This window comes from Mastomys coucha, unplaced genomic scaffold (genome assembly GCF_008632895.1).
Source record: "Mastomys coucha isolate ucsf_1 unplaced genomic scaffold, UCSF_Mcou_1 pScaffold20, whole genome shotgun sequence".
Taxonomy (NCBI): Eukaryota; Metazoa; Chordata; class Mammalia; order Rodentia; family Muridae; genus Mastomys; species Mastomys coucha.
The window spans coordinates 61,105,731-61,118,166 of record NW_022196903.1 but is presented as its reverse complement, the minus strand read 5'-3'; the positions used below and the strand labels follow the sequence as shown (position 1 = coordinate 61,118,166).

Below are 12,436 nucleotides of genomic sequence, written 5' to 3'. Positions count from 1 at the left end.
AAAGAGCCATTAAGCCTGACAATCTGTCTTTGATCCCTAGAACCCATGTGGTGGAAAAACAGAACTCCTGAAAGTTGTCTTCTGACATTTCCACATGTGTGCCTATATGTGCACAAACATCTTTCTCTCAATCTCTCTCTCTCTCTCTTTCTTTCTCTCTCTCTCCTTCTCTCTCTCTCTCTCTCTCTCACTACATATGCACACACACATCACATACACATATCATATACACAGCATACACACACAAATATCACACATACAAATCAAATACACACATATCACATACAAACACACAGACACATATCACACACATCACAACATATACACAAAGTAAAACAAAAAGTTTAAGAATTTTTAAAAAGATATATTTTATTTTTAATTATGTGGGAGTGCATATGTGTATGTGAGTGCAGGTGCCCCCAGGAGGCCAGAGACATCAGACCCCTGTGTGCCTGGAATTACAGGTAGTTGTGAGCCATCAGGGTGCTGAGACCGAACCTGGGTCCTCTGAAAGAGCATTATACTCTCTTAACCACAGTACCATCTCTCCATCCCCTGCCCCCAATTTTAAAATTAAACAACACCTATTTAATATTTCAGAGCTTCTGACTATCTGAAGTCTGAGCACAGCTGCTTCATGGGAAAGGAGTTGGGAGCTAGGGGAGGATGACCTATTCTTGGTTCTATACACCTGGCTAACGACTCAGGTCTGGGGAATTCATAGGCTCAGGTAGACAGGGAACTTGTTACTGATGTTTAACTAAATCGACAAAGCAGTGGACTGCCTTTTAAATATCGATGGCTATACCCACAGACAAGAGTGACTCCCATTCATTGAGGGAACCCTCTCCAAACAAGGGAGAGTGGTGAGGACAGACACTCATGGCTGCTCAAGACTCAGAAAACAAGCAATAGTTATGGGTCCAGCCCTAAGCAAGACAGAAACACCATCTCCTCTAAGGCTCAGGAATATTTCAGAGGAAAATGCGGGAAGCAAGAGCCAGACAATAGAGTAAAGGCTACGAAACACCATTCTCTAGACTCAATACAAGTATTACAATTATTAACCGTCAACTACTATAGTTACCTTCATTGGACCCATACAAGATCAGTTCTATCAACAATAAGTCAAAAAACAGAGATTGGGGAGGGCTCCCTGGGCTCCACCTTTTACCTCTGAACCATTGCTAGTGATTGACTCTGGAAGATGGGGAACTACTGTCTTTAGGTATGTACCCACTGCTGAAACTACTGGCCTCCAAATTCATGGTCTCACAGACAGCCTTGGGTAATCTCAGTGGGTCACAGAACAAAGTAAACAGCCATGAGTGTAAGAGAGAGATTTGTGGGGAGAGTGTTGATGAGGTGATTGGGAAGTGGGGGATGCGAATGGGCAATATGTATTTTGTATATGTGTGAGATAACTAAGATATTTAATTAATAGATTAATAATAACAGTATATAGTAGTACTAGTAGTCTAGACACAGACCACTGGTCTCCCTCTCTAAGTCACAGTATGCTTAATCTAGTGTTGGTCAGGCCACATTCCTGTCTAGAAGCTTGATGAGGAAGGATCTGTTTCTAAGCTTCCATAGGCTGTTAGAACAATTGCTTTCCTTGTTACTGCAGTTTGCTTCTTTCAATCCAGCAATGGAAAAATATATTCAGTCTCTCTTTTGAGAAGGTCCAATTCTCTTCTAAAGACCTAAACTACAGCTAATAGTCCAGCCACTCTCCCCTATGTGGTCTGCTCTGTTGCCAAGGAGACATCTATTTAATCTGACTCCCAAGAACACAACACAGGCACAAACACACACACACACACACACACACACACACACACACACACACACAGAGACACCTACATGAGCATGCACCTAATGTGACCTTATCTGTCTGAGTCAGGGCTATATGGGAGAGTTTCCCTTTCTTTCATTCAGAGTGAACTGCTTAGGACCTTAATTACACGAACAAAGTCCTTTCCTCTTTGCAATAGAATGTAAAACCCAATTATCATATTTTATTAGTTAAAGCAAGTCACAAGTTTTGTTCACACTCAGGAGCTGGTAGAGATCATCATGACCATATTGGACTTTTTCCCATCATTGTTATGGTCCAAGAAACTAAACTTTCATGTTCCATTCTGTCTCAGACACACTTCTCATGGCTGTAAAGAAGAAAATTATAGCTGACATAAAGAAGAAAAGAAAGAGCTCAGAGTTTCAAAGGCTCTGTTGACTGTGGCCAGCTGTCTAAAGTAGCACCACTAACTGCAGACCAAGCCTTCCATGCCTGAACTCTGGAGGGGTGAAGAAGAGGGAGGAGGAGGGGGAGGGGAGGGGTAGGGGTGAGAACTTTTCTTTTCTAAGCTACAAATTCATAGGAAATATTGATCCTAAGGAAAGACACATTTTTAGGTGATAGTAAATCTTGTCCAAATAATGTTCTGAAACAAAAATGGAGCTAAACTTACAGGTTTGTTTTAAAACAAACAAACAAAATGCCCTCAATCCCAAAACCAAAACCAAAAAAGACTTACCAATCCTATGCAGATAAATAAGAGCAATAAGAAGTTGAAGCCTTATGATTTCATAACTTGGGATTTCGGTTCTAGGCAGTTAGACTATGAGTTGACTCACACTGAAATAACAAGCGCCTTTCCTTCAGCAGCACTGGCTACTGTTTGAAGGAAGGAAACACTACAATTATGTATAATAGGACCAGTAATAGGAATGTATGTGTGATAAGGATGAGGATGATGTCTCCAAAACTTTATTATGCAAAACAGCAAAATAATTTAATAATTGTCTAGTACCCACTTCCCCATGACTACTAGGTATAACCATTTAGAGATTTTATAAATATAATTAAAATGTCATTCTAGTACTCCATATTTCAATACCTGGAACTACCTGGAGTTGGAAGGCATGGTGCTGCATACCTGTAATTCCAGTACTCAGGAGGCTGAGGCAGAAGGATGGAGAGCTTGAGGCTCTGTCAGAAACAAACAAAATAGTAACTGTGCTGACTAGTTTTATGCTAATTTGCCACAAACTAGAGCCATCTGAAAGGACGGAACCTCAGCTGAGAAATTGCTTCCATAAGATTGAGCTACAGGTAAGTCTGTAGCCTATTTTCTTAGTTAGTGACTTATTTGAGAGGGTCCAGCCCATTGTAAGTGGTGCCATTCCCGAGCTGATCACAGGGTCTATAAGAGAGCTTTCTAAACAAACCATGGGAAGCAAGGCAGTGTGCAGTACTCCTCCATGGGCTGTGCAGCAGCTCCTACCTCCAGGATCCTGCCTGATTTGAGTTCCTGCCTTGGCTTCCCTGAACGGACAGTGATTCAGGATACATAAATAAACTCTTTTCTTCCCAAGTTGCCATGGTGTTTTTATCTCAACAATAGAAACCCTACCTAAAACAATAACTTTACATATTGGACTTGTTATACGGAATATAAACATCTATCACTATAATCCAGGTCTCTAATATAAAGATGCAATCAAGCAGGGAAGCGGAATGCAGTTCCTATTTCCAAGCATAATACCCACAGAAGACAATCTCTGATGATGAAACATTCTAGGTAGACTCAGCAATGAGGTCATATGACACAAGCTTGTCTGAGTCAGAGTGGATGACACGAATAGTTTTTGAATACCAGAAGACTCAAGACTTGGATAAAAATGCCTTTTTCAGAAGGCTAAGCATAGCATGAAGTGTAGTTTTTGAGGGATAAATACTCTACTTTTACTATGTTATACACATTCTAAACCTCAGATAGCTGCCTTTAATGGGGCACTACAGGACTATGTTTCATCTGAATTGGCATAATAACAGTGCATGGTTCTACTGCCCCACAGCTTCCATTCAGATGAGAAATTATGGGACTTCCAGCATAGCTGATGACAGTAAATACTATTTTGTCCTAAACTCCAGTTGAAACATAGGTGTGATGGCAATTCTTGGTTGTCAACTTCACTACATCTGGACTTATCAAAAATTCAAAAACAGAGGGCACCCCAGTGAAGAAATTTTTGCTTAATTTGGAATTATAGGAATATCCACTTCTAATACAGATCCTAAGGCAGGAAGACACACTCCCTTAATCTGGATCTTGAGGTGATAAGACACATTCCTTTAATTTTGGTGTTGAGGTGGGAAAGACACACCTTTAATCTGGGCCAAACCTTGTGTTGGAAGCTTATACATGGAAAAGGGAAGCTTTTGCTCATCACCTGCTTCCTCCAGCCTTGCTAGCAAGTCTATTCCTTCACTGCCATTAGAGCCTACTTCAGTGGGATTCCAGCACATACAGAAAACCAGAGACATGTAGCCTCATGGACTGAACAATTTCTAGATTCTTGGACTTTCTGTTCATAGTCAGCCATTGTTGGATTAGTTGGACTATAGACTGCCTGTAAGTAAGCCTAATAAATCCCTTGTGTACATGTGTGTGTGTATACATATACATATGCATACATATATATTCATTTTATATGTTCTACTACTCTAAAGAATCCTGATTAATACAATGAATATACCAATTAGATCATGAGGTCTTTGTAGAGAAAGGACCAGAAATTGTTCAGGGCTTGTATTTTGAAGTGATGTTAAAGGTGAGTATTCTGAGAATTCATGCACAGAACTGTAGGGTCAAGAGGTGTTGATTAATTCTCAGATTCTTCTCAACTCATGACACCCACTGTACTACTGATGTAGGACTTGTGCTGGGTGTTGAGAACACCATGCTGATGAAGTCATAGTCTCTGCTGTCACATGATCCTTTAATTCTTTGTCAGCTTGCATCCTTCCAGAGAACTTCTAAGAAATGTCTAATGGGTAGAACCCCAGAGTTCTAGGGAACACAATTCATTAGTCTCCAAATGATGACTCGGATCAGTTTGTGTAATTGTGGTTTTATAAAGCTGAAAATGCTTTAGTGCCAGTACCTGTCTTGTTCCTGGAACAAAATTAAGGAAGGGAGGGTTTATTCCTGGGTACAGTCCATCATGGGGAAGGCTTGACAGCCAGAGCTGGAGGTGGCTGGTCACATGGCACCCTCAGTCAGGAATGAACGAAGAATACCCATGCTCAGTGGAGTTGTTTTCCTTTTCCCATGCAGTGAAGATTCCAAGCCCATGGAATGGTTTTCTCCATCCTAATCTAGATGACCCATTACAGACATGCCCAGAGGCTTGTTTTAGTGAGGATTCCAGATCCCCATTAAGCTAACGATCACTGTTAACCATCACAGTTGAAGCCTAAAATTCAATATTGTTTTGTCCCTGTTGCTGTTTTGCAGGACTAGCGATCAAATTCTGAGCCTGGGCCTGGAACATGCTAGGCAACTGCTCTACCATTGAGCTAGAATCCCATGCCTAATGGTAGAGGAATTCATATTCTCATTCTCTCTCCCTCCCTCTCTCTCTCTCTCTCTCTCTCTTTCTCTCTCTCTCTCTCTCTGTATTATTTATTTATTTACTTTTATTTGAGTGCTCTAATTGCATGTACACCTGCATGCAAGAAGAGGGCATCAGATCCCATGGGAGATGGTTGTGAGCCACATTGTAGTTGCTGGGAATTGAACTCAGGACCTCTGGAAGGACAGACAATGTGCTTAACTACTGAGCCACCTCCCCAGGCCTGAGGAATTCTTTAACAAGCATAGCCATTTAAAGATTTAAGGCATAAGTATGCAGTACACAAGCACCCAGGGTAAGTCATACACCCACCGACACTTGTTCCTTTACTCAAATATTGTCTCTTTGGGACATCTCCAATAAATGAACTAGAAAACCAACCTATCAATTTTCCATTAAGTTAAGATTAAGAGAATTTGAAAATCTTTTGTTCCCAAGAATAAAAACTTAAGGATGCAAAACTCACGTGTACCTCTGCAAAATTTACTTCTGCATCTGTAAGCTGCCCCGTGACCTCAACATTAACACTGTTAGGAATGCAAACATAGGCGGCAATTTCACCACTTTCCCTGACTGGTAGGTTCAGGCGATACTTTTGTATTTATTGAATAAGCTCATAAAACAAAGGGAGTTTGGAGCTATCCAGAAAAAGTTGGCATTAAAAATTGTTTTTAATTTGTAACTCCTGCTTGCAGTTATGAAGGTTTGCCTTCTACCTACCTACAAGTTGCTATTATCTCAAAGGTGAAATTTTAGCACATGGCTAAAATGTACTACAGTTACAGCTCCATGATTCAGCATCAGTAATTCAGAGTGAGATCATAGACAGTAAAGACAGTGCCATACTCTTCCGCCTGTGATGGGAAGCTCAGGGAACATCATGAGCACCTCGAATTTAGACTGTGGCACCTCTGAGTATCACAGAATTCGTCTCTTACTTGATCAGGAGCCTTCTTCAGGAAAGACTTTAAGAACGGTGAATTTGGCTCCTTAAACATGTGATCACCAGCTCCCCACCTTACATGGAGTGAGCAGAAATTTCCCCAGCTTTTTGTGGAAAAGATTCCAACTTAGTACTGTGCCATCACTACACACAAATGTGCTGAGTTTTTTTTTTTTTCTTCCTCCCCGGAGTTTCAAATTCTCACAACCAACCAAAACCAAATCAAACCAGCCATCAGGGCACCAGCAGAGTACTACTGGCAAGTTGCAGCTTTACCTGCAACTTGCATATAAACACTTCTGAAGCAAGCTTTGCTTGGTACGTCTGGACACTTAAAAATATGCTTACTAACAACATCTAGACTGGAGTGCATTAATCCCTGGAAATAAATTTTAAAAACAGCCCCTTAACACAAAGGCCACGAAACAACAATCAAAAGATGCCCACAACCAGAAAAACAATAGCAGGCTGTTTCAGTCAGAGCTAAGGACACTTGAACCGCCGCAAAGCCCTCCGCACCAGATGGCTCCACAAACTACCTAGAGCTGGCTCAGGACCCCACCAACCGGGTTTCAGCACCACCTTCGTCCCGTAGGGTCCCTCCCGCGTAGCTCCGCCCCCTTCCGCTCTATTCTGCCTCGCTTGGTCGAGCTAGGGTCTGAGTGTCAACGCCTGCTCATTTGCATAACCCAATGGCCAGACTGCATGCAAATGAGGCTGGCCGTGGTTGGCTGAGGGCTAGCCCCATATCTCCGGAATCGGGCCCTTTGTCCTCCAGTGGCCCCGAGGCAGCCGTGCAGAGTTCCCCGGCTAGGCGAGAAGCCGGCAAGAGCGGAGAAGGGAGGGTGGGAGCGATCGCAGAGCCGGCGCCGCTCCCCGTGGGGGCCAGGAGCAGCCCGCGCGCCGCTGGAGGGACTCGCACTTGCAATATGACTTTGGAGGAATTCTCGGCTGCAGAGCAGAAGACCGAAAGGTAAGTGTGCCTGCGGACTCGGTGGCCGCCGCCCCTCCCGCCTCGGGGCCAAGGACCTGGCTGACCCGCTCTCGCCCTGCCGTCCGCAGGATGGACACGGTGGGTGATGCCCTGGAAGAAGTGCTCAGCAAGGCTCGGAGTCAGCGCACCATTACCGTCGGCGTGTACGAGGCTGCCAAGCTGCTCAATGTGTAAGTGGCCCCGGCCTCCCGCGTCCCCCGCTCGCCCACCCACCCACCCACCCGCCTCCTACCCTGCGCTCCCAGGAGCGTATGCACTCACCGCTGCCTCGCTGCCTGCAGAGACCCCGACAACGTGGTACTGTGCCTGCTGGCTGCGGACGAAGACGACGACCGGGACGTGGCTCTGCAGATCCATTTCACCCTCATCCGTGCGTTCTGCTGCGAGAACGACATCAACATCCTGCGGGTCAGCAACCCCGGTCGGCTGGCTGAGCTGCTGCTACTGGAGAACGACGCGGGCCCGGCGGAGAGCGGGGGCGCAGCGCAGACCCCGGACCTGCACTGTGTGCTGGTGACGGTAAGAGACCAGGGGCTGCAGCCCAGGATCTACTGGGGTGGACCTTGTCCGAGCTGGACGCTGATCTCGCGGGGGTTCTGATAGGGTACGGAGCGTGTCTAAGCTCGCGGGTGGCCTCCAGCGGCGGAAGATATCTCTGTGAGTCAGCAGGCTGCCCAGCTACCCCTGTCTACCTCTGCATTACCTCGCGTGACTAATTCTTTGAGCAGAGCAGATTAGATAAAGCCAAATAAATTCCCGGTTCACTCTTCGTAAGAAGCCAGCTTCATTCTTCATTTGCTGTCAAAGCTAAAGATAGAAGTGGTTGGTGTAGGAGACAGACCTTATTAATTCCCTGATATAGATACTCTAAAGTGTACGGAGTGGAATTCTTTTCTTTGCTGCTCTTGAGTTTGTTTAAACGAGCCCTCTCCACCCTCCTCCCCACCGCTTAAAAATGTGTGGTGGTGGTGGATAGTGTTTTCAGAAAGAAATGTGCTGTCTCGGTCCGTCTTCTGTTTTTGTTGTTGTTGTTGTTGTTTTTTGTTTGTTTTCGTACTTTCTCTCTTCTAACTTGTGTAGGGAAAGGGCAGCCTGGTGACTTGTTGCTACCAGTGAAAAGTGCTATTCATCGTCAGGGAAGATAAGAGTTCAGCTGCTGCCCTGCAGCCCTCACCGTGCACACAGCCTGAGAATGCTTCTCAGGAGTGTTTTACTTATGGCTGCACCAGGGTACATGCTTGGAAGGGCGGTCTTAAGAATGATAACCTCATGCAGAGTGGGGCAGTTAGTGTGCAAAACTCTTGTGTAGTTGAGTGTGCATTACAGGACTTTAGACTTTGCGAAATGCTCTGTAACAGAATGTTCGGGGGTTGGCCCTTTCAGAAGTAGTACAGTTAGTAGCAGAGGCTGATTATTTTCTGGGGAAGTAATTTTTTTTTCTAAATCTGTTCTCAGAATCCACATTCATCACAATGGAAGGATCCTGCCTTAAGTCAACTTATTTGTTTTTGCCGGGAAAGTCGCTACATGGATCAGTGGGTGCCCGTGATTAATCTCCCCGAACGGTGATGGCATCCGAATGGAAATAACTGAACCAAATTGCACTGAAGTTTTGAAATACCTTTGTAGTTACTCAAGCAGTCACTCCCCACGCTGATGCAAGGATTACAGAAACTGATGTCAAAGGGGCCGAGTTCAGCTGCACGAGGGCTCGGAGATGACTTTGCAGAGGGAGAGAGAGGTGAGCCTGAAGAAGGAAGCTGTGAGGAAACAGAAATCCAAGTCAAAAGGGACGAAAACTACAAAGAACTGTGCAAGAAAGAAAACTACTAATTTAGGATGGCCAGGTTACATTCAAATAAGCCAAATATTACTTTGTTGATACTTTAAATGTGTAGCAATAGTTTGGGTATTTTTTGGTCTTTATGCCCTCAAATAAAAGGAAAGTGAAAAGGATTAATCATATTTTCAAGCCACAGTTTAATGTATTTTGATGAGATGTTAAATTCTCAGAAGTTTTATTATAAATCGTACTAAGTTATTTTATGATGTGAAAGGTTATTTATGATAAAGTTTTTGAAGCACATTATCTAAAATAAACTGGTATGGAATAATCGTGTCATTTCTCAAATGTGTGGTTTGTGTTTTACAACATTGATTACCAGACATTTTATTGAAGCTTTGCTTTATTTTACACTAGGCAGAAAGATGGGCAGTTGTAGAAGGTTTTGGGTAAGGAAAAGGGGAATATGGAAAGATTCACCTTGCAAAGTCTGAATTACAATGAATTATTTAAATGCTATAATTAATTGCATGCAAAACGTGGAAGCAGAGAGGAGGGTTTTCCAAAACTGCTTGAAGGTGAGTGAAACTTTTACTGAGGAAAAACCACCATTTCATTGGGGGCATAAGAAATGAGCTTAATTTTTCTAGGTAGAGAGAGGGAAAGGATATTGCTAACAGCTACAAACATTAGTGCAATGGTGGAGGCCGGAAAGATCAGAGCCTGCAGGGTTGACTCTGTGTGCCTCTGGTGTAGGCAGATAAGTGAGAGAGGGTTGGAAAGGTGGGGGTTCGGCTCAGACACTGACGGGAGTTCTTGCATCACCATTATGTATTTGAGCTTTCTGTGAACTTGTCGTAGTCTGCAGAAGGAAGTGACGTAGTCAGTGTTGTAGGTAGATAACATGGGGAGGTATGTGGTAGTTAATAGGGTGAATGGCTGTACAGTACCAGGGTAGAGTAGAACCATGACAAAGGGCAGGTTTTGTCATGTTCGTAGCCTCTTCCCAGAACATTTCCACTACTGTGAGAGGGGTCTGGTTATGTCAGGGAAGAAGTGTCAGAGAAAAAGGAAGGAAAAAAAAAAGACTTCAGTAGAAGAAGCCTTTTTACTGTCTGGTCAGAAAGCACCTGGTAATTAACTGTAGCAAGTCCAGGTAGGCAGAGCCAAGGAAAGCAAAGGTGCATGCTGAAGAAAAAGCCTGGCAGTGCTGTAGCCTCCATTGTTTGCAGCCCCCTCCCCTCCTCCTCACTCTCTCCCCCTCCCTCTCTGGAGCTCTCTTCCCCTACCTCCTTCTCTGGAGCTCTCTGGAACTCCTTGGACCCCTATAGTTTGCCAGCCTTCTTGTGACCATCAAGGAGAGCAGAAGAAACCACAAAACCCTTAAGCTTCTGCCCATCTTGTTTAGGCCTATGAGCCTTCTGTTTTTCTACCCTTAGGAATGTGGATTTCTAGGCCTTATTTAGTCTTTTTTTTGCTTTAAGCCAACGTGTAATCCTGAACAACTGGAATAACAACATTTACTTTTTATATTAGCAGGAGATTTGAGAGCAATTGCTTGTGAGCAAGACCTTTAGCTGTCCCACTAGAGGCTTGTTCAATTTGTTTCCACAACTGTTGTATTTTATGAACTAAGTTAAACCAAGTAGGACAAGTGGAGAAACACAGCTGTTTGCTGAACAGGGCATCATGGGTAGCAGTTGTGTCTCCCTCAGGCTTCCCCCATCCTTATCTATTATTGTGTAAAATGAAGAGCATACTACCTGGCCTACAGAGTTCCCTTTTATATCTTTGTAATCTCTTGGAAGGATGAACTAATATCTGGTCAATAGATGTATCCATACATTAGGTGATGAGGTAATACCAGTTAAATAAATGAATGATTAGAAATCATTATAAACCTGAGGCTGCAGCTTGAGTGATAGAGCATGTATGAGATCCTGCAATATCTCTGGTGCTGGGAAAAAGAATTACTACCTGGTACATGGTATTTGCTTGGATCATAGCAACAGGAGAATATTGAAGGCCTTCCAGAGAGGTTTGTTACTTATACATACTATTAAGAAGGAGTTTGAGTCACTTAAATCCCTGTGCTTAGTGATATGAAGTAGTGGGATACAACCTTAAGATTACTCCATTTCTTGAAAAGCTCAACAATAAGTGCAGTTAGATATTCTTTTGATTTTTGTTGATCTTTCATAAGATAACTTAAATGTGAGTTTAAAAAAAAAAATTATGAGCCTTTGGCTCAGTAGGGTACTTGCTACCCAAGGCTGACAGTCTGGGTTTGAGCTCTGAAAGCTAAGGGCGAAGAAGAGACTTGACTTCTCAAACTTGTCCTCTGACCACACGAGCACATGGCATGTGCATATCCACCTATACACACACACACACACACACACATACACACACACACACACACCACCACCACCACCACCACCACCACCACCACATTAATTAAATTCATAAAAAGATAAATCTATGAAATGGTCAAGTATAAATAAAGTGTGCCTCTAACTTATGTTAATATTTAGTTAATTGCTTTAGAAATTATTAAACAAGGCTGGGGCGGGAGGATTACTTTGAGTTTAAGGCCACTGGGCTACCTAGTACCAACCCACCATGGTATCCTCTTAAAAACACAAAAGCAAACAACTGACTTCCTCACACGCAACAAGAACAAAGACTTTACACACCCACTGAGCTGTGCTGTTAGCTGAAAAGTGGAAAATACCTTTTTTTCCACAGGTGGCTCCATAGATCCAATATTGCTTCTGCTTTGTCTGGGTCTTTAGTAAGTTAAAGCTTTGCAATGAAAGGAGTCCATGAAAGGAACCTTTTATAAAACTACTTCACAAACTAAAATAAAAGGCACTGTTTGTAGGGAACTAGAAACATGTAGAGTATGCTTTATGACCTTACTATAACCTTCAACCTTAAAAAATTTTTATTCTTGCCATATAGGAAAGGGCTGTTTTCTTCAAGAACAAAGCTTGATAGCACTGATACAGCACAGAGCCAGGGTCCCTCAAACTAGAAGCTGAAGTTTTCTTTTCCTTTAAACAATTCTTACCTAAACATAAGAACTTTGAAAAAGTTGTACTTCCGAAACTACCAAGAGCTATTTAGCCAGGTGGTGGTGGCACACGCCTTTAATCCCAGCACTTGGGAGGCAGAGGCAGGTGGATTTCTGAGTTCGAGGCCAGCCTGGTCTACAGAGTTCCAGGACAGCCAGGGCTACACAGAGAAACCCTGTCTGGGAGGTGTGTGTGAGTGAGGGGGGTGGGGGTGG

At 43.4% G+C, this 12,436-nt stretch overlaps 1 protein-coding gene across 1 annotated transcript; it reads left to right on the top strand.

The window, feature by feature from the left end:
* The first annotated feature begins 7,144 nt into the window (after window positions 1-7,144).
* Gadd45a (growth arrest and DNA damage inducible alpha) lies at window positions 7,145-9,480 on the top strand. Its single transcript, XM_031382088.1, has 4 exons — window positions 7,145-7,340; window positions 7,430-7,531; window positions 7,643-7,880; window positions 8,817-9,480. Exons 1-4 carry the CDS (start codon window positions 7,297-7,299, stop codon window positions 8,928-8,930), a joined length of 498 nt encoding a protein of 165 aa, XP_031237948.1. The 5' UTR covers window positions 7,145-7,296; the 3' UTR covers window positions 8,931-9,480.
* The last annotated feature ends 2,956 nt before the right edge of the window (window positions 9,481-12,436 follow it).